Source organism: Acartia tonsa, chromosome 8 (genome assembly GCF_053477335.1).
Source record: "Acartia tonsa isolate MP-2025a chromosome 8, ASM5347733v1, whole genome shotgun sequence".
NCBI classification, from domain to species: Eukaryota; Metazoa; Arthropoda; class Copepoda; order Calanoida; family Acartiidae; genus Acartia; species Acartia tonsa.
The window spans coordinates 13619232-13641617 of record NC_137267.1 but is presented as its reverse complement, the minus strand read 5'-3'; the positions used below and the strand labels follow the sequence as shown (position 1 = coordinate 13641617).

The following is a 22386-nucleotide window of genomic DNA, read 5'->3' as shown; positions in this document are numbered from 1 at the left end:
ACGTTTATGATAAAAATGGTAAAATCTTTAAAATATTATAGGGGTTTGGGGGTTAGTTTTGAAATTAACTTCTGGTTAGAAAATTCTAATATTCCTAAGTTAACTTGAAAAAAAGTAAATTTGACTATAATCTATAATACAAAGTAGCTTGATGTCTGTCCGTCTGTCTGTCCCTTAAGATCTCGGTAACCAATGAACCGATTGGATTCTACTCTTCAGGGTATATACCTATTGGTCCTGTGGTGGTTTTAAGCTATTTTCTTGGGGGGTGGGACACCCCCAACCCCCCCAAAAACAAAAAAAATCCCCCCGCATTCTTTTTTTTTTTTTTTTTTTTTTTTTTTTTTTTTGTAGAAGAATTCTTTTGTAGAAATATTCTTTTGTAGAAGAATTCTTTTGTAGAAGAATTCTTTTGTAGAAGATTTCTTTTGTAGAAAATTTCATTTGTAGAAGATTTCTTTAGTTCTTCTTATTTTTTTTTTTTGAATTTTTTTTGTTGTCTTCTCTTGGGGCAAAGCCCCTAGAGGCTAGGGGCGAAGCCGCTAGTCCTTATAATAAAGTAACAGTATGTTTGTGTGTCTGTGTGTTTGTGTGTTTGTATGTTTGTACCGAAGGATCTCGCTAACCGTTGAACCGATCGGGTTCTCCTTAACAGGGTAGCTTCTCATAGGTCCCGGGAAGGTTTATAACTATTTTCTTGGGGGGTGGGACACCCCCAACCACCCAAAAAATAAAAATCCCCCCCCAAAAAATAAATTTTTTTAAAATTTTTAACTAAAATTAAAAATGAGGGGGGAGCACCCCCTCCCAAAAAAATTTTTTTTCACCCCCCCCAAAAATTTTTTTTTCACTTTTTCTTTTAAAATCTAAAATAAGAAATTGAATTATTAAATTCGACTCTCTCCTCAAGTGCCCCTAGAGGCCTCTAGGGGCGTAGCCGCTAGTAATGAATACAGTGTTATTGTTAAAAGCGAAGCTTTTCTATAATTAGGGTCGGTCCGTCCGTCCGTCCGTACGTCCGTCCGTCCGAGATAGTTAGCTTTTATTCGTTAATTTAAGCATGTTAGAATTGTCCTATCGATTTCAAACTTTGCATGGTGATTTCTGTAGTAGTTAGGTACGATTTAGAAAGAGTAGCAACTCTATAATCATTACCAAAATGTCCGTACGTCCATTTTTAACATGTTGATTTTTTTACTTTTTTAAATAGCTTTTTCGTTAATTTAGGCATATTAGAATTGTCCTATCGATTTCAAATTTTGCATGGTAATTCCTGTAATAGTTAGGTATGATTTCGAAAGCGTAGCAACTCTATAATCATTACCAGAATGTCCGTACGTCCATTTTAAACATGTTGATTTTTCTACTTTTTTAACAACAAATTTTTATATGATCTAATTATCCGTTTGATCTGATATTTGGTATATTGATTCCTGGGACAACAAAGAACAATATTTTAAGTGAAGCAACTCTATAATCAAGCCCTAAAGATGTAAGTATGTCCATAAACATTATCCTGTATCAAGCAGTTTTTCAACAAATTTACTTACATTTTTGCTTCGAATCTTATACTTTTATATTCTGATTATTCAGTTCAGACACTATACAAGTATTAATGTCCATTTGTCCTACCGTTTCAGTGCTTCGCTTTTATGGATGTTGTCATCCTTGTTATATTGAAAACTGGAAATAGAGAAAAAGGATAACTACACAATAATTAAATTACCTTTACAATCAAAGATTGACCCTTGCACTTCATTGCTTCTAAGATGCCATCCTAAAAATTGAGGCGCATTAAATAAGAAAAGGAATATTCTTAAATAATTCATTATATGTCATTAAGATATCTGCAAATATTAGTGAATTAATGTTTGTATTTCTTCATGTTTTTTCGAAATTATACAATTTTTTGTTTTCGTCTTTGGAATATATATTACTACAATCTGAAAGTCAAAGTGTTTTTTACTCTAAAATGACGTTGTTTACATTTCATGGAAATAAAAAGTATTTCAAAGACAACTATTTTTTAGAGATAATGAACAATTTCCTGAAGTGATCCCAGAAAAAAAACTACAATTTTCCAGCGATCTGAAAAGATAAAACAATGGCGGATAAATTAATGTTCATCCCCAATGATGATACCCCTTCCCGTAGATTACAATTATTAGTTGTAACGTTTAGACACTCAACTTAATGAACCAATCAATCAAATTTCAATAAAGTCCCCGAATGTGTTAAGCCAACGCACTAGAAAACTTTTGGGACTAGTTTAATAAACAGATCAACGTCCACTCCCTCCCTGATAATTTCCACACACAATAAAGTTTATTTATGAAGTGTATGTAGATATATTTTTTACCTGAATTATTCCACTTGACTTGGAGATGTAACCAGCATTTTCAGCTGCTAGCAGACAGTCATTGATGTGCACACTAAACAAAACCGATTTTTGTTATTTGTTTGTTTAGTACTTTGGGTTAGGTTATATGTAGTACTGGGTAACCCCGAAGGGTTAGGCCACCCGGATTGGTTAGGCATAGGGAAAATACTAAACTAATTATTTTAAAAATTAGAGGGGAGGGTTATTAGTGCTCAAACGGCCATTTGTGGGAAGCACCAAAATCATTTTAATAGAGGTTGGTATGTAAAATAACATATAGCGATATATTGTGTTATTTTTATCAAGCAAAATTAAAATATCTTTTCAATTCCAATTGAGTTTCCTAATACCTGTTTTTTTTATAGAAACTTATGTGTGTAGGTACCTATTTGAATTTTAGTATTCAATGATGTTTCAAAATGTACGAAACCCTTTGTTTCACGGGATCTCTAAGTAAATGCCTGATTCCTTTCTTAATAATCACAAATCTGACCTTAAAGCTATCGCAACTGTAGGCTCAGATTCTTTGCTTAGCTTCCTTTGCAATGTCGACAATCTTGTATCCTCAAGAACATAATTAGCCATGTCTTTGTCCAACATTCGGCCATATTTCTCAACCTTAACATTAAATAAAAAATTATTTGACTGGAAGAAATTGTTACATAAGGGAGTTTATTACAGTAATTCCATTTGAACAAATGAACAAAGATAACTAGAATAGTGATATTCAAATAATTTCCTTTTTTAAGTTAGTTCTCTGGGATCTTGCGGGATAAAACAATCGATATTAAACAAATTCACGCCTAGATCAAAGGGTTGAATATGAATAGTTTGGACACTGTACACTACTAGTTTAGAACCAACCAATCAAAATTCAAAATTAGTTTGTACCCAAAGTTTTTAAGCTAAAGAATAAGATTATGATATGTAACTTTGTTTAAACCTTTGAGTAAATTACAGTTTACTCCAATGTCCCCTCCCTCCCTGTACCTGTTGCATTAATGTTTTGATAGCAGTGTTGGAAACAGGACGAGCAGAGGTTCTGGAGGAATCATAATCTCGTCTTCCACCCCTTCCCTCTTCCTCTCTCCTGCCTCCACCTCTTCCATCATCATCTCTCCTGCCTCCACCTCTTCCCTCGTCATCCCTTCTGCCACCACCTCTTCCCTCATCATCTCTCCTTACTCCACCCCTTCCCTCCTCATCTCTCCTTCCTCCACCCCTTCCTTCTTCATCTCTCCTGCCCCCACCTTTCCCATCCTCCCTGCGTCCATACCGACTCCCTCCGCCAACAACAGAGCGGTCAATATCATCCGTTTTCTCTGGCATTGGAACTTCATCATAAGAACTGGAAATATAAGAAAAATTAAATTAACTATTTGCTCAAAACAGAATACCTAATAAATTCAATTCTTCAATATTTTTCATTAAAGGTCACTGTTTTGTAAATAAAATGTGAATTACAATAAAGTAATTGTACAGCTGAATTGTACGTCCTATGATTACTCTTAAGGAAAAGGATCCTTATCATTACACAGCATTAGAAGAAAAGTTCGGATTTTGAGCAAGAAATGAGAATAAAATGAAAAAAAAATTTATAACAAAGTAAAAACCATTCGAACATTATAATTTAGGTCATTAGGTATTGAAATATTTCTAATAATTAAAAAAATTCAGCTTTGCTTTTTTGGACAATACTGTACTTGTTATTAGAAACAATATATTTATCACCTTTGGCCAGTGTCATTGAATTCATTATATTCTGACATTTTACTATCTGCAAAAAATACTCAACAAAGATTATCAAAATAAAAACTTTTCACAAATCACTTTGCATAACTTAGAATTGCCTGCGCTATTCGTTTAACTTCTTCAAGAACTTTTTCACTTTGTCCATCAATAATTCTGTGGCTAATTTTTTGTTTAAACTTGTCTGGATGCCACCGTCGGACTTCTTCTCTTATTATCTTTTTGATAACATCTTCGCTGTCATTGCTGCAATGCCCAAGCATAGCATCAACAATTTCATTAGCTTTCATGCAGGCGTAGGGAAGATCATCAATGCTGATAGGTTCATTTGAATCAAATAGTTTATCAGATTTATCCTTGATCTTTTTAAGTTTCTTTTCTTGACGTAATTTGTCGGTGATAGCTTTAGCTTTTGCCAGGTCTATTTCAGGTTTAAGTTTCTTATAAGGTTTGCTTGAACTTGGCGAGTTTGTGGAGCATGTTGTTCCTCTAGAAGCTTGGGATGGAGGCGGGGCATACGCCCGTCGTCTTCTTTCTGAGAAAGAAGCATAAATTCTATCCGCCCAAGCATCAAAATTATCTGGCTGGTCAAACAGATAATCATTATCATTTTCAAACCTTCCAAATGAGCTCTGGTACTCAAAGTCGCATTCGTCTTGCAGTTTAGATCGCCAATCATCTTCTTCACTGTCTGAACTTATGGAGATGGAGTCCTGAGCGCGCCTGCTTTGATCATCCTTGTCCCTGTTACAAAAAATGTCTTTATTACATATGATAAAATTCTTAGGTGTTGTTTTTTTTTAGTTTAAAGTTAGGTATGTTTAATTTAATTTGAAAGTTATTATACAATTTTTCCAATTTTTCTTTAAGTAGCGAAACTACCATATAATCGGAAAATTCCGTCTCTAAATCTTTCTGAAACATTTTAAGGGAAACTTTATTTGAGAAGGATTGGATAGTCGATTTTTTTAAAGAAGCACAATACTAAATGAGCATTTAGTAAACCCTAATTTACTTGGTCAACAACATTAACATTTATGCATATCTATATTATTTTTTTATTTATGGCTTCTTATAGTCTATTTGTTCATCCATGATTTATTTGGTCCTTCGCTACTTATCAATATTGTCATATCGTTACATAGATAGGCAAAGTACTAGGTAAAAATCTTTGATTATAAAATTTTCTTATCCCATTTAACATTTATAGTTGTGCTAAATATAATCATAATTCTTCTACCAATCTAAATTACAACTAAATATAAATACATTCCTGGCGTTCTGTTTCATTTCTTCTAATTTATCTATCAACTCTTTAGCAGTTTCCCTTTTAAAATTCTGAACATTCAAAAGCCCGGACGAGTAAGTCAACAGAAAGCTGACTAGATCACTTTCAAGGCGTGGTGTGTAGTTTTCCATACAATACCGTACAGCATTGTGGATTGGAAGATTCCCGGATTTATCAACAAGATTAACCTTGGCGCCAGAAGAGACCAGGTACTCTAGGCAATCTGTTGCACCCTCGCGACAACAAACATGAACCATTTTTTCACCTTTGGAATTTAATATTGCATTTAGACTTATTTCTTTTTTCTTTATGTATTTTTTCAGCTTTTTATGCCTGTCATCAACAATGTATTTAAAAATCTTTTTGTATTCTTTTGATGATATATCCATTTTCACATGTCAAACATATTTAATTATATATCACTATCATTATCTATTTCACTTTTTATTTTATCACCTTTTTCTTTTCTATTTTTGATGTTGAATTCACGTTTTGCCTTTTTGCTTTTTTCACATTTTTTCTCTTGGGATAGATAGAACAATAACTTTTCTTCAAACTTAGCAATTTTAACAGAATTATCCTCCAACTTCTTATTGGCTTTATTTAGGACAAATTCTACATATTGTTTCGTTACAAGCATTTCTCCATTTTCATTGGAGATGGGAACTTCAAGTCCATGAGTTGAACGAACAGCTGCGACTATTTTACCAGCTCGACCGATTGTGATTCCTGAAATAAAAATCCTTTAAGAACTAATAAGAACTGTTTTTGATATTTACGTTACGTAGAAAACCAGAATTTCTATTTTGCTATAAAAGAGGTTTAACAAATTAAAATAATACCTATGTTTTTTTAACCAATTCCCAATTATTTAATAGAAAATTATAATAGTTTTTTTTGTGAATTTGTATTTAAGATAAGGTTATGTTATACAGGATAGCATTGCAGGGGTTAGACATGAAGAAAAAAAAAGGTCGAAGTTAAAAATAAGATGGATGGATTTGTACTCGCTAAAAACTTTGAGGGAAAGTACAGCTTTTAAAGTTTTTCACTTACACAATCTTTTACTCTATTCCCATGTAAAACACAATTACCCAGGTAAAGAGAGGACAAGGATAATTTATTATACATTGTCCTAATCTTGAATACTGTAAGTAATTACCTGAATTTCTAAAACCTGCTTCCACTGAGGCAGTGTGTACAAGCTTAGCCGCATCCAGATCCCTACATTGAATATGTAGGACCAAGGGCTCGAACTTGATAACCACACACCCACTGCCCGAATTATCCAAGGGTTTGTCAAAATCTAGCAGATCTATGACTTCTGCAGGGGTGACGGAGTCGTGAGCGACGTGAATCCACTGGCAGCCTGACTTTACTATAGTAGTGGTTGTGGCCCCGTTGTTTGTATTGTCTTCCTCTCTATCTGCATCTAGTGTATCCTTGTTGGAACCACCCTCTCTTAATACAACAATCCGTCCACTAAAAATAGAAAAATCATTACCTCCTAATTTTTTTTATTATATCTATCAATAATTTGGCTGATGTCATTAGGTGACAATAATTTTAAAAAAGATTAATACTCGTCGTTGAATAAAGAATTAAAGTTTGATATTATTTTCATAAACTCAACTATACATTAATTTTGGTTAATTAGGTATGAAATCTTTGTTTTTTTAAATTAATGCAACCTAGTTCCAAGAGGATATTTTTCAAAATATGTTACCTGCAAGAGCTTAAGCTGAAGTAGTCATTGTGCTGATTAAATGTCTCTATAATATTAAGAATAGGTTGGTCTATGCTTCCCTTCCTACTCAAATCAAGCTTGGTAAAACATTCACTTTTCTGCTTGTCAAATAAATTTTTTCCTGCTGACATATTATTCTTCTATCTCATTTCTCTGAAATAACAACTTATAAGATTTGTAGAATTAGAGAGAGGACAAAATAGAATAATATTTTTAACAGTCTGCTGACACTCTTTTTGACTAGGTACAATACAAATGCTTTTTCATTTAAGTTTGGAAGATATTATATAACTTACATAGAATTGTCCAATTACAGTTATAAGTAATTTGTCCATTAACATCTCTCCTGGCTTCTGTAAAGATATAGTTCTCCTTCTAAAGAGATGCCTTGAATACAATATAGCTTTCGGGGATGGTTTTAAGCTATTTCAGTTATAAATAAAACTTTACGATGTTTCAAAAAAAACAATTTTGATGGGTTGGTATTTAAATCACATACTTGAAAACAACAATAAATCATAATAAATGCAGGTTATCCGTTTGCATAAAAGGGCGTTGGATGAAAAAAATCACAAACGTGCATTAACAAGTGGTTTTTAACAAGGAGGGATTATGCCCAAAAGAGGGATAGGACATTGGACTGTAAATCACCCAGGTACCCAAGTTTTGAAACCAAGTTATCTTATTCGTGGGACCAAGAGCTTTGGGTACTTTAATTATATTTTGATATAATGTTTAGTTAGTTTAATATGACAATTGAAAAAATTAAATTAAAGTGGTCCAAATCGCACATTTTTTAAGTTGAGCGCAGAAATGTAAACAAATACCGCGTCACATTTTTTACAAGTGGCCAAACTTATATTAGAACACTAAATTTTTTTTTAAATTAAAGCTTTCTAATTCAAAACAACGTTTTTATCTTAATATAAGAATTCAAATAGAAATTGTGTTTTTTAAATAATTTATTTCATCATATGTTTTTTTAAGACAAAATAATTAAAAAATGATATTAAAGTTTGGCCACAAAATTCTTTATTTACATTTTGGTTACAAGTGAAGAATTACTTAAGAATTTATTTTATAAATTATAAAAGTTTTAAGTTTTTATTTGTTGTGTTCTGGTTGATTTGTCTTATTAATTTTAAACTATTTTTATTGTTTTATTTTTAGGTATATGTATAAACTCAATTTTAATGTTTGTCTGTAAAAAATCTTTTCGACCGGTTTTTTAAAATTCAATTAAGAATGAAAATTCCGTGTAAATCAATCCCAAAATTACTAAGTATTTATAAAGAAAACAATTTCAGAAAAAGAAATCTTCTTGAAATTTCACATAATTAATGTCACTTTGTAGTTGGTTTTATAAATACTACAGTTTTAACATTTGTATCTTTTTTACAGGAATCACCATGCCAAATTTGAATTCGATAGGCAATTCAAACATGCCTAAATACCGATAAAAATATTGTAAACATTTTATTTCAGATTGTTGATAGATAATGTTTTAGTACATAATATTTTACTAATATAAAAATATCTGAAATGGTTCTATCTGCATTAAAAATGATTTCTTCCCTTAGAATATCTCCTACCTGCTTCAACAACTCCATTTGTAGACTTGTGATTCCTACTTCTTCAAAGTTCAAATCCACAGTTTACCTACCAACAAGCTTTGTTAGAGGAATCACCACAGATATCCAACAAAAAGATTATCCATATTTCTACCGTGTATTAGATTCTTTGCCCGAAAACCGATCTCTAGCCTTTGCTTATGGATCTGGGGTGTTTAAACAGGCTGGCAGAGCATGGACTAAAAATTCCATGTCAGATTTTATAATAGCCACGGATAACCCAAAAGAATGGCATGCTGAAAATATGAGAATTAATCCTTCCCATTATCCGCCAACAATTCGGGCTTTGGGACCAAGTGTTGTAAGTCATCTTCAGTGCAATTATGGCGCTAAAATTTATTTCAACACACTGATTCCATTTGAAGATGGGATGATCAAGTACGGGGTTTTATCTACAGAGCATCTTTTACAGGATTTATCAGGAATTTATTTATAAGTTAGATGACCATGATATTATTTACCTTAAAAGTTAAAATTGTAAATTAAATATGCATAAGAGTTCTAATCTATAAGCCTTAATTAGACCAAAATATTACACATTTACTTATCATCACTTGTAACTTTATTATAAAAAAGGTAGTATGGTCCGTTTGTTCTTTTAAGATCACGCTAACTATTTGCTGATTTTTTTCTCTTTGGGAAAGCTACATATTGGTTCTTAAAAACTATAAATTAGGGTTTTGATGTCTGCCTCCCTCTCTCCATGTTATATATATTTTCTATTGAGTTTAAGGGTTGCAAAATAAATAACAATTATTTCCCTAGACAAGTATGAAACATTTTGCTTAATCAAATTAAATTTTAAATATATGAGTCTGTAACTTATCCTTATATCCCTGATATTAATCAGATTGGAGCACACTGTACGTGTCTGGACGTCTACATAAACCTGTCAACATTCTGGAACGAGACAGAGACCTACCGGAGTTAAAAACAGCGCTAATCAAAAACCTGGATTCAGCCCTCCACACAGCTATGCTATGTCTACCAGAAAGTTTTACAGAAAAAGAATTATATCTCGTCCTTACAGGGTTAAGCTACTCTGGTGATTTAAGAATGTTGGTTGGTGAGGATAAAAATAAGGTTGAAAATATTGTTTCTGCCCAAATGGAACTGTTTAAAGGTTTATATATGGATCGTTTAGAAAACATGGCAGATTCTGTTCAAATCTCAAGTGATAAAATTGTTCAAAATAAAGATTTAAAAGCAATTTGTAAACACATGGATAATCTACCAGTTAATTTAAAAACATTACTTTCCAAAGAGTTAAGCAGTGAAAAGTCAAAAGGAGAAATTGATCAAAGTATAAATGCATGTGTATCTCAAATTGTGCAACGGTCAAGTACGCCCCAAGCTGTGAAAGGTTTGGTTTCTGCCGGCCCCATAAAAGCGACAAAATACAGCCTTGCTAAGCTCAAGAAAATGTTTAAAAGCTTAAAGTGATAACTTGTGATTTTTTTCAATGATACTTATACCTAGGTACTATTTTAGTGAATATTGAATTGTGATTCGTTGGTTTGTTAAATAGAGTTTAAATCTGTTAGTTAAAAAAATAATAAGGATGTTTATATTTAAAGAAATAAAACCTAGCAAAGAAAAACATAATATGCAAAATTTAACAATAATGTAAATATTGCATGTAAATAAGACCTGTCATATGATATTTTCTCTTAAAAGATCCATTTCCCTTTTTCAGAAAATGATAAAATTTACAGGGTGTATTTATTTATGTATTTTAATTCTTTTTCAGACACTAGTCTCTAAAAATGCCTCACAAAAGGCGAGGGAAGGGAAAGTCGCACCAGACAAAATTGTTGTTCCAACCTGACAACAGTTTTCTTTACCTGGAATATTTTCAGGAAATTAGATATTAGATTTTTTTAATAAAAAAGTGAGGAAAGAGAAGTTAAGTTGTCCCTCCACTTTTAATTTTAATTTTAAAGATAAAATAAAAATTTTGCATTGTTTCTAAGGGCAATTTATCCTAGGGTACTTTCCCAAAAAATGGCTATAGCCTTCATTGAAAAAGCTTCATTGTAAAGGGGAACCCTATCGGTCCAGCGGCTAGCGAGATATTTATAACACACGCACAGACATTTGACTTCCTGTTACTTTTTATTAGGATAAATCTAATTTTGAATGAAACCAGGAATTAAATGAAACAATCCGAGTTCCTCTCCACACCTTTATTTCTGTTTTTGTTATCAAATATATTCAAGCTGAAGATATTAAGGTAAATTATAGTGAGTTTAAATTATCAAAATATCTGTAAATTAAGTTTTTGCACATTTGTTTAGGTAGGTACCTAGATAGGTTTTGTAATTGTAAGTATGTGTGGACTGTGGAGTTTTTTGATTCGACATGAGATTTAAGATATTCTACATTTTTAGTTAAAAACACATTACTAAATTATTATTATAACTGGGATAAATTTCAGAGAGAGAGAGGGGACAATGGGTGGTTTATTGCACTACCCCCAAAGTTTAATAATAACGTTGTCTTATTCGTTGAGTTAACAACTTTGGTGTCTATACTGAATTTCAATTGGTAGGCTCATTAAGTTGAGTGTTTAAACTTTTCAACCAGCAATTTTAATCTATAGAAGTGGTAATTTTGCGTATAAAAATTGTGGATGTACTTAATTTAATAGGCCATTGTCTTATCCCTTTAGATCCCTGGATAAAATCACATTTAAAATTTCCAGATGTCAAATTTTGCTAGTTAGGTATGCTTTTTATAAAATCTATTTCAATTTAGGTCCGATTATACAAAACAATTCCACCCAGAGACAATCCCTTTTCTGTTGAATTAAAACAATCCAACTTTAATTATGAGCTTTGTGAAACTCTTCCTGAGGCTGTCAACCGTGTTAGGTAAGCGTTTAATGATTGTTACCTACTCTTCCTAAGTGTTAATCTTTTAATAACAGAATAATGTATCCCAATAAAACTTAAAAGGTATATTTTACTTGTACTTGTAAAACTTTACCTAAATGAGAACAAAATTATTTTTTAAATAAATTGAAAATAAGGGAGGGTGGGTTGTATTTTTTTCTTCTGCCTAAATGCTGCAGGATCTATAACTGCGGTGATGTAACCTTGTGCGACCACACAGTACTATTTATAAAGTAACCTAACCTGACCTTAAGTATTAAACAAACAAACGAAAAATAAAACCGCCCTCACCTTTTTTCAATTTTTTTCAAAAATAAATGGGAGGGGGTTTCAGTAATCAACTAGGTACTTTATGTGCAAGCGCCAAAACCATTTTCATAATATACCTTTTAAAACTGTTTCTTATTTCAAGGTTGCCCTGCTGGTATCTACCCTCCCAGTTGACCTGCTTGGCTGGCCTTTGTTCTGTCGTCAGATACATTGTTAAACTAACCAATTTCGCTCATCAGCAAACCCAAGAATTCAAAGAGAATAAGGTTAGTAGTTGTTCAAATTGCTCTAAATAATATATACTTAAGAACATAAGATCTAATACTATAATAAAAATAGAGCCTTAGATTTCAATATTTATTTATTTTGTTCTTGCTTCGGCAGTACATATACTAAAAATTTTAATAAACAATTTTTTACATAATATTATTGAATAGCTCTGTGATAGGTAGGGGTAAGTTGTGTTCGTATACTTAAAAAAGTTTGGTTAGACTATAAAATGTTGACACCTTTTCGCTCGCCACGTTTATGGGTTTTGATCATGTATTTAGTCATTTCAGTAAGTGAAATGCTATTTGGTTCAATTACAATGGAACAACAAAGAGAGGGTAGGTTTCTGGTAGAATCCGTAAAGGTGTGTGTTTTAAGGCTTAAAAATAGTAGTAGAACGATAATATTCACTAAATATGTGTATTTCTTATTGAAAAGAACTATAGACAAATTTTTTTTTTAAAGTTAACATACATTTTTATCGTTCTACTACTGTTTTTTATTTATTACACATAACCTTTACGGATTTTACCAAAAACCTACCCCTCTCTTTTTTAGTGTATCGAGCTGCTTGGACATATGTACAGCTGTTTATCAGCACCCGCCGAGGTTTCTACCTGGACTAAGTTTTGTGAAGTGGAGCTGCCAGCTGCCTGTCAAACTTTCTTCTCCAGGTACTGAAAGTTTAATAAATTCATATTTTAAAAAAGAAGAAGGATGTCTGAATCAATGTGTGTATTTTTGTCCTTGCTGAAATATCTCACTTACCTTTATATCGAAATGGCTACGTCAGCCAGCTACCAAAAACACTTGAAACTACTGTACTGTACATTGACTCGAGTCTCGAAGATGACAATTGAAGTTCATTTTTCTCGTCTTTTAATTTTTTTCCCTCTGACTATGAATTATTAAATGCAAACCAACTAAAGAATTATTATAAGAAGTAAAACAAAAATTAGTGCTTTCTTTCAAAGAACCTGAGCACTGGAGCAGTGCATTGATAACCCACAACCCTTATTTAGGTCAGGTTAAGTTATATTGAGTTTTGTGTGGCCCCGTAAGGATAGGGCTCCGCAGGTATAATTCCCACATGGTTAGGGACTCCGCAGGGGTCATGTTTAGTGAAACAAAATTTACTTCCATTTATTTTAAATCACTTTAAAAATAAGGGGAGTGGGTTGTCAGTGCTTTAACGGTACTTTGTTGGAAAGCACCCAAAAAAATTATAGTGATGAAAGTGTTCTGCCCGAGGAGTTATCCAAATTTGAGGCACATCTAAATCAACCCATTAGAATACATAATGTCAGGTACATAAGAACAGTCAAGTATTCTAAAGTATTTGTAGATATTGTCAAATAAATACTATGAATTTTCAGTAGGTAGTTATTAATAGTTTGCAGTAATGATGATTTGCTAATGTTATAAATTTTGTTGAAATGAAAGTATTTAATACCTTGTAATGGATGTAGAATGTACGTAGATATCATTACAGGGGGAAAATTGTCGACAATTAAGGTTGCTAACATACATGGACATCATTTATTGGTCAGTTCGTTCATCTATTAGGAGGGAAGGGGATGGGGTAAAAGGGGGTGGATGGGGGGGATTGTTAATTTATCCAGCCACAAATTTCACATTATTAGAGTATATTATAATCTGGTAATAAATTAATAATAAATTCATTTAGCTTGTTTAAATTAGGAAACGAATGCAAGATGCAAAAGGAAAAGAAAATGCGAATCCACAAACAAATGAAAGCATCAAAACAAATGGACAAACTGAAGCAATTGAAACCTACATAACAAATGGACAAACTGAAGCAATTGAAACCTACATAACAAATGGACAAACTGAAACAAATGAAAACATGAAAATAAATGGGCATAATGAAACAAATGGAAATTCCAAATTGAATGATTCTATCCAGTCTTATGCTAAGGTTTGATTTTTTATTTGTAAAAATCATTGAACAAAAGATGGAATTAGTGATGGCAATCCGTTGAATTTTTGGGCCGGATTCGGATTCCGTCAAAAAAAGTGGCGGATTCCTTGCGGATTCAGGATTCTTATTTTTGGCGGATTCGGATTCCGGATTCTAGCAGTATTTTTAAAGGCTTTTTTTAAAAAATAAAAAAAAATAAGTGCTACATATGTCCTAAAAATTAATGTTCTTGGTGTTTTCTATAATTCACTTCCGAGAATCGAACCAGATTTTAAAAATTTTTATATGTACCTAATAATGCTAATCTTTGACTTCAAAAAGCAAGAGTTGAAAGAAAAAACTCAAGACGCTAATTTTAGCATACCAATTAAGAATCCGGAATCCGCTATTTAAAAACGGATTCCGGATTCGGATTCCAAAATTTGCCCAAAAATTGGGCGGATTCCGGATTGCCAACCCTAATGAAAATACAAAGAATTTTGTAATTTTTTGAAATAGCCAAATGACTCCTCAAAGTTTGGACGTTATAGAATTTACCTAACCTGTAAAATATCTGAAATAGCCAACACCTATAATACTTTACATTTTTATGCTCTTATCGTATTACCTTTGCCATTTCAGATTACTTACCTAGCGAATAAATACCTATTTTCGAATTCATCCAAACATAAGTATCATTTTTAAAATCTACTAAAAGTTTAATTTTGTCTGTCATAATTGGAAATTTACCTTATTAACTTCCATTGTCTTATCCCTTAGAATTCCTTAAATTTTAGGATAACCACATATACGCAGAAGGTCCTGATCTGCTGATATCAGATATATTACTCTATCCATGTGTGGCCACTATAATACAAGCTCAAGGAATATTATTATTTTAATACCTACTTAATCTTATTCATAAACATTTAACCCGCGACTGTAACTCGTCATTGGGGACTCGAGAGGTGATGGGTTACAATTTCTAAAGTAAAAACGTAAAAATTATATAAAGTAGTAAGGTTGGTTCTTTTTTCTGAAGCTTAAGAATTCTATAATTACTGAACCAATTGAGTTCTCAATTTAAGGTAAGGTTCACATTGGTCCCGAGATGTTTTTAAACTATTTTATTTTGAGTTTTTAGTCTTTAAATGATTTTAGGCTATTTTATACAGCATGACCCTCGAAAAAGTATTTTTAAGCATCTGCAGCCCTTATTTCTCAATGAATTAAAAAAAAATGCATATGTCCTTGTTCTCCATAGTATTCCACATAAGTAGATATAAAAATATTTTTTTTACCTCCATTAACACCGGAGATTTTTAGAGCTAAAGTTTTTAAAAAGTGACTGAGGAAAAAGTAACTTTTAACATGAAACGACTTTTTTAGCAAAATTAAGGTAGAAATCCTTTTATTTTTGTTACTAGCAGAAACTTTATACAAAAATGAAATAAAAAATTTAGTTTTTGGGTAAAAAGCATTTTTTTACACATATTTTTTGAGTCTTTTTAGTTTAATGATATTTTGAAAAACTTAATTATTAGGCAAAATTTTTAAGATTGAAAAACCAAATAAATCTTTATGAATATAGCAGGAAAATTGTTTTTGTTTCACAATCCTAACTTTAATAACAAAAAAGTTATGAAGAAAATAAAATTAAAACATAATGATTTTTTTGTCTAAAAAGCTTAATTAACCCCCTATTAAATGATTGAGATGTCAGAAAAGTAGGCGGAGCAACTGTCATAATTAATCCTTTTCTCAAATAAGGGTTAATAAATAACCTATAATTTGCAAATTATCAATTCATTCAGTAGTATTTTTTGCCATTAAAAATTTATATTTTTTGGTGGAATAAAAAAGAAATAATTAGTTAACTTGTTTTTCTTTGTGTCTCATTATTCAGTTGCCAGAAAAACATAATATAACCATCCAAAAAATAAGAGAAACAAAAAAAAATTCTTTTTCTCAGTTTATTTTTCAAAACTTTAGCTCTAAAAATCTCCGGTGTTAATGGAGGTAAAAAAAAATATTTTTATATCTACTTATGTGGAATACTATGGAGAACAAGGACATATGCATTTTTTTTTAATTCATTGAGAAATAAGGGCTGCAGATGCTTAAAAATACTTTTTCGAGGGTCATGCTGTACTTTTTACTACTTCTTGTATATAGCGTCTCTAGAGTCTAGGGGTGCATCCACTTGTCTATAATTCAAAGTAGAAAGATGTCTGTCCGTCTGAAGCTTAAGATCTCGGTAACTACCAAACCGTTTTGGCTCTACTGCGGTGGTTGTAAGCTTTTTTCGGGTTGTGGTCCAGATTCGAACCCGACACCTCTGCGACTGCATCATTGATAACTTATGCCACGGTTTCTGAAATTAGTTACTAGGTAGGTAGGTGTTAAAATTGGTGTAAACCCAATAAAAAGGTAACTTTTAGTATCGTACCTATAGAACTCCTTTAATCAACATACGTGGCTTATGGCAGATGTCCCACACATCTCATTTTAAACAGCTAAATGAAATAGAAAAATGAGATCTTAAAACAAAGCCTTAACTAAAATGAAACATATCTGCAAGTACAAACAAATATTCAAATAATAGAATTATATTTTCAAGTAGTGGACAACAACATATTATTTTATGACTATCAATATAGGATAAAATAATACAAAATTACATTAATAAAATATGTAGGTGGAGACTCGGAATGGCAGCCCTATGCCAGAGAGATTCCTGCATTAAAAAACCATATTTTAATAGTAGGTAGTGAAATAAATATATTATATCAGATTCCTGTTTGAGACAAGAGTTTCCCCTTATTGCAAGGTAAACCTTTTATACTTTTTAATAGTGAAGTCAATCCATAGGTATTTTTTTTGGGCACATTACCACGTAGGGCCTAGCAAGTAATTCCCCCCAAATAAAAAATATTTGGAAAGAGGAGTTTTTTCTTACTGCCTTACTCCTGCGGAGGGCACTAACGTTTGGGTTATATTCCTGCGGTGCTCAATCTTTACTGGGCTTCCATATACCTAATACACCCCAATCTAATCTAACTTGAAGTAAAAAAAAAACCTAAAAGCTACCCCTCATCGAGTCATCTTCCCCCTTTTTTCGGAATGATAGGGTGAGTTGAGGAGGCGTTCAACTAACTAGATATTTTTAAGGAAACCAATATTTTTTGTATTGATATTCATTGCGGTCCTTTTTCACAAAAAAAATTTTGAGATTTATCTTATTATGTAGTTATTTAAATGTAATACACTTACAATTGATTGGTCTTGGTAATAGAGTAAAAATTTAATTAAGAAAGGCTTTGCTTCTGATTTAGGTACTTTAGAAAAAAAATTCTCGTAGGTGGTATGATCGTATTAACAAAGAAACTAGAGCACTCTCAACCTTTCAGGATCTTTTGTGTCCTTTAGAGGTAAGTTAAATAACATTTGATTTTTAAATTATTTGTATATTAAAGACTGATATCTTTCATAAAAATTACACTAATAAGACACATATTTATTTTCTTAGGTACTCATGATTTAAATTTACTCTTATATAAAGTAGTAAGTTTATATGTTGTTTGTTCAATTAGCTTTCGCTAACCATAACACCGATTGAACTATCAAATTAAGGGAACTTTCACATTGGTCCCGGTATGGTTAAAGGCTATTTCTACCCCTTCCACCTTTTCGAATGCCGATAGATCCTATTGATGTTAGGGTAGCATCCGCTAGTTCATAAATACACAAGAAATATAATTTAAGGATAACAGAAATTTCGATTCTGTTAAAGCGATGAAAGTCCCAGATGAAAGCCTATACAAATGTGATCCGAGGTAATAATTTGGTTTTAATAAGTATTACTGTAGCTGCAATAATCTAAAAGTAACAAAATGTCTATTTGTCTATGTGTGTGTAATTGTATGTAAAGCGAAGAATCTTGATGGAATGGATTTATTATTACTTGGATTATACTAGATTATCATTAACTCTAATAAAGTGAAATTACGAACCTCATACTGGATGAATGAACTAATGTACATGTAAGCAACAATTTTTTCTCTGTCATAATATTCACGTATATTCTATATTCATTCTTGCTCATCACTGAACCAATAGGCAATAACAATGGATTTCATTAGAATTGAAAATGATCGACTTTCGGTTTACTTATTCTTAAATTCTTACATTTACTAAATATTTTAAAGTCTTAATATTATTTTTAGTCGAGAGACAACAAGATTTTGTACAAATCAAATTGCAGCCGACAAATACTTTGAATGGTGGGAGGTAGGTTATTTTGCATTGTTCAAGTGTTGAAAGATAGCCTGATGTTTGTGGGGGGGGCCTTTCCTCCATCCACCTAGTATTCAATTTTATTCTTAGAAAGATTTTTATTTGAGATCTTACTGACATCATGATACTTTAGAACAAAGTAGGTAAAATAGGATCGTTTATTATGGTTTACTTATTAGCCATTATCTAGATTGGGGAATGAGTTAAATAACAGTATAATCACAATTGGGTCTTTGAAAGTCAACAAATAGTGTCGGGAATATTAACACAGCCTAGTAGCATAAAACAATTTGCTAGCAGACGAAAAAGGTCCTTGAAAAGGGGGGCCGTGAGTTATCTGTATATATGTAAATCTTTAGTATAGATCTGTTATCTAGTCAAGATTTTTGTGTTGTATGATAATAATTTCAAATGATAAAAAAAGTTGAGCCTCAAATAATTTAGGTAATATGTTTAGAAAAGTGAGCTTAAAAATGTGCAAATGTATGAGAAAGCTGAGTATGGTAAAGAAAAGTTTGACTGGAATGAGCTACCTATGCTTATTCACCCTCAGGTATTAGTCAAATTAGAATACACGCTTAACATGTTCTATGAAGCTTTGCTTGTATACATTATCCCTATTTTTTTCTTTTAAAACCAGTTATTGAGCTTTCTAGTTCAATATTTCATGTGCCAATATTTATGTGTTTTCAATCATAATGCCCTGTTGAGCACAAATATCCACTATCTCTCCTTATTTTTCGTTTCTGCTTTACTCTAAGTTAGGTTAGGTTATGTGATATTGGGTACTGAGTAATCCCGCGGTGTTAGAGTCGTCAACATAGTCTAGATATTTTGTGAGAAAGCACATAAATGCGGCAAATTTTTAGGCAGGAAATCTACCAGCTGACCGGTTGGAGAGAAAGTGTCAGCAGCTGGAAGGTTTGGCAGCTCCTATAGTTCATTTGGCAGCAAAGCAAACAGAACAGGAAACAGTGATTGTAGACTTCTGCAGCGGTGGGGGGCATTTGGGACTTCTACTCGCTTATCTTATTCCAAAGGTGATAATCCTTATAATAAAGTAACAGGATGTATGTCTGTTTGTTTGTACCAAAGGATCTCTGTAACCGCTAAACCGATCGGGTTCTCCTTTACAGGGTAGCTTCTCAAAGGTCCCAGGAAAGTCTATAACTATTTTGGTGGAGGGTACCACCACCATCCCAAGAGAAATCGCCCTTTGGAAAATTTTAAAACATTTAGGTAGTATAATAGTCCTATTAAAAATTGCCAAGAAAACACATTTTTTCACTGAGCTCCAGAAAGATTTAAATTATTATAATAGGTTTTTATTTGAGGATTTTTCCAATGTATTTGGAAAACATTATTTAACGCTTATAATTGATTAGTTAAATATTTTTTGTCATATTTTGTTTTAAACAAGATTATCCCTGTTAAAGGCAATTGTACACATGGTAGAGAATAAAGAGGAAAGTTTGGCCCGAGCTAGAGAGAGAGGGACCGAGCTTGGACTAACTAATGTATGGTACTATCAGTCAAATATTCACTATTACCAGGTACTATTCCATAAGGCGAGGGAACAATGGGCTGTTTATCACACTAGTTCCCAAAGTTGTTAGCTTAACAAATTTGGAGACTTTTAATGAATTTTTTATTTGTTGGTTTATTTAATTGACTGTCCGAACGTTTTAACCTTTGATAATAATCTACAAAATGGGTAATTTTGTGTATTATATTGGGGATTTACATCATTTTATCTAGCATTGTCTTTTTCCTATAGATTTCTGTATAATTCAAACATGATAGTCTACTGAAATTTTTTGTGATGATTTTATAAAGATTTCTTTATTTTAACTTAAGTCCATCAATAATTATTTATTGATAATAGTTGCTTCGCCCTCTTAGCCTCTAGGGAACCCATTGGTACCAACAATTTTTGAGATTTTTAGCTTCAGAAAAAACTTAACAAGGTACTATGATATATTATAGTATAATCAACCTCGTGTAATATTATAATCCACGAGGGTCCTTTTTCTGTATGTATAATGTATATATGTATCCATTTTTTTAAGGGAAGCTTTACTATCGGAACCAGTCTGCATGCCTGTGGAGTTGCAACTGACCTAGTGATCCAGAAGTGTGTTGACCAGTCAGCTGATTGTGTCACGTGTCCATGTTGTTACGGGGCTGTACAGAGTATTCCCGGCACCATTGCTTATCCTAGAAGTCAAGCTTATAAACAAAGGTAAAAAAATGATTGTTTTCTAAGTTTTAATTACAAATTACAGGGTTGTTGTTGTAGCCATGATTCTCTGAAGTTAGGACTCAGATGCACACGGAGACTGGAAGTGAGAATCCTTTGGCCAATCTTAGATTGGTAAGCTTCGCGCACAGCTGATTGTATTCTATGTTCGTGGAAGCTACTCAATCATTACATCACCCTGGCCTAGAGTTTTGGCAGGTGTTCTATATTAAGCCACCCTAATTAATGGCACTCTTATACGAGGAGCATGGATGAGAGAAAGCATGGTTAGAGCTGCTTGATTTGTAGAATCCTAACTTCCTACAAATCTCCCCCCTTACAACCCTAGGGCATCTTAGGGAAGGTTGCGTGATCATAATCTGACAAATTGCGACAGCATTTGTCAACCAAGTGCAAAGTCTATGTGGGGACTTGAACTCGGTTTCTCCCAACCACAGCGTAGTGCGCTAACCACTACACTATGGGACACCCCTCACAACTTTCAGGGTAGAAGGGGACAATGGACTACTACAAGTAATATAACACGTCATCTTATCGTAGGCTCAAAAACTGAAGGTACTGTATTATTTTTTATTTGATTAGGTAAAAGATTAATATTTATCTCTCATTGTCCTATGCCTGCTTTTCAGTGGACTGTCTGAAGAGGACTGTATAACCATGGGCCACATGGCAGACCAGACTGAGAAGGCGAGCAGGAAATGTGAGCAGGGAGAAATATTCATGGATATTGTAGACTCAGACAGATGTGCACATTTACAGGCAGGAATATAGGCTTAAGTAAATGAATGGATTATTGCATTTTAGCAGGGATGGACATCCGCCAATTTTTTAGTCGTAGACTGATTGCTGCAATTTGTAGAATAATTTGTTGATTTATCGGCATGGCTTGGCCACTTTACGGACAACTAAAAAAATATTTAAACTATAGCTTCTAATAGAAACAAATCAACTTAAGTTATTTTTTAGCAACTATTCGCAATATTTTAATTGTAGCTTTTGACTTGCACAATAATTTTGCAACACGCAACTAATTTACCCTAAAGGGTGAGCCTGGTACATTTAGTTTAATATAATCATAAGAAAAAACACAAAATAAATATTTTCGCAAAAAATGTATTTTTCTTTTAATAAAGAAAAAGATTCCTTGTTTTCCATTTACTTATTCCTATATTCTTGAATTCTAGGAGCATGGCTATGTTGCAGAGTTAAGTAAGATTTATCCGCTGTCCTGCTCTCCAAAACATAACAGAATTGTCGCTACTTTTTCTTTCAATAAGACAGATAAATAACACAGGGATCTAAAGGGATAAGACAAAGACCAATTTTATATATATCCCAATGATGATACACAATATTCTCTTTTCTGTAATTAACAATTATTGGTTAAAACGTTTGGAAACTTAACTTAATGAATCAGCCAATCCTAATTCATTAAAAGTCCCCAAAGTTGTTAAGCCAACGAATACGAAAAGTATTAAAAACTTTGATGACTATTGTAACCGCCTATTGTCCCCTTCCTTTATGTAAATGACACGTTCAATCCATTTTGTAATAAAAATCCATTTACTTTGAAGTGATATTTTTTGTTTCTAGTCTTTACTTTTTGGCATTTTATTATACATTAATTAAATACCTAATAATTTTTCATTTTTTTCATATTTTTCTCACAAAATGATTTTT

The 22386-nt window shown here is 32.3% G+C and overlaps 5 protein-coding genes across 5 annotated transcripts in view; 2 read left to right on the top strand and 3 right to left on the bottom strand.

Annotated features, from left to right (window-relative positions):
• nonC (serine/threonine-protein kinase Smg1) overlaps positions 1-4231 on the bottom strand; it is a 77696-nt gene extending 73465 nt beyond the window's left edge. Inside the window, exons 1-5 of the mRNA XM_080169155.1 lie at positions 4112-4231; positions 3371-3728; positions 2874-2998; positions 2360-2432; positions 1727-1777 (exon numbers count right to left, since the gene is read on the bottom strand). Coding sequence (XP_080025281.1) covers positions 1727-1777; positions 2360-2432; positions 2874-2998; positions 3371-3728; positions 4112-4149 — 645 coding nt within the window. The 5' untranslated portion in view covers positions 4150-4231. The remainder of the gene's footprint in view (positions 1-1726; positions 1778-2359; positions 2433-2873; positions 2999-3370; positions 3729-4111) is intronic.
• LOC145325706 (NF-kappa-B inhibitor-like protein 1) lies at positions 4157-5674 on the bottom strand. The gene is made up of 2 exons (XM_080168659.1): positions 5556-5674; positions 4157-4873 (listed from the first exon to the last, which is right to left on the bottom strand). The coding sequence occupies exons 1-2, from the start codon at positions 5672-5674 to the stop codon at positions 4207-4209; spliced, it is 786 nt and encodes a 261-aa protein (XP_080024785.1). The 3' UTR covers positions 4157-4206.
• On the bottom strand, positions 5419-7349 carry LOC145326061 (tRNA wybutosine-synthesizing protein 3 homolog). Its single transcript, XM_080169156.1, has 3 exons — positions 7144-7349; positions 6580-6899; positions 5419-6146 (listed from the first exon to the last, which is right to left on the bottom strand). The coding sequence occupies exons 1-3, from the start codon at positions 7293-7295 to the stop codon at positions 5830-5832; spliced, it is 789 nt and encodes a 262-aa protein (XP_080025282.1). The 5' UTR covers positions 7296-7349; the 3' UTR covers positions 5419-5829.
• Positions 7350-8612: 1263 nt separating this feature from the next.
• Positions 8613-10546, top strand: LOC145326056 (phosphatidate cytidylyltransferase, mitochondrial). Its single transcript, XM_080169154.1, has 2 exons — positions 8613-9212; positions 9641-10546. The coding sequence occupies exons 1-2, from the start codon at positions 8707-8709 to the stop codon at positions 10236-10238; spliced, it is 1104 nt and encodes a 367-aa protein (XP_080025280.1). The 5' UTR covers positions 8613-8706; the 3' UTR covers positions 10239-10546.
• LOC145326044 (glutathione S-transferase C-terminal domain-containing protein homolog) lies at positions 10536-22378 on the top strand. The gene is made up of 18 exons (XM_080169140.1): positions 10536-10657; positions 10948-11028; positions 11553-11668; positions 12102-12225; positions 12788-12903; positions 13459-13536; positions 13931-14168; positions 14948-15035; positions 16944-16980; positions 17512-17581; positions 17916-17986; positions 18377-18440; positions 18904-18999; positions 19316-19486; positions 19883-19999; positions 20516-20688; positions 21336-21465; positions 21891-22378. Exons 1-18 carry the CDS (start codon positions 10562-10564, stop codon positions 21993-21995), a joined length of 1971 nt encoding a protein of 656 aa, XP_080025266.1. The 5' UTR covers positions 10536-10561; the 3' UTR covers positions 21996-22378.
• The last annotated feature ends 8 nt before the right edge of the window (positions 22379-22386 follow it).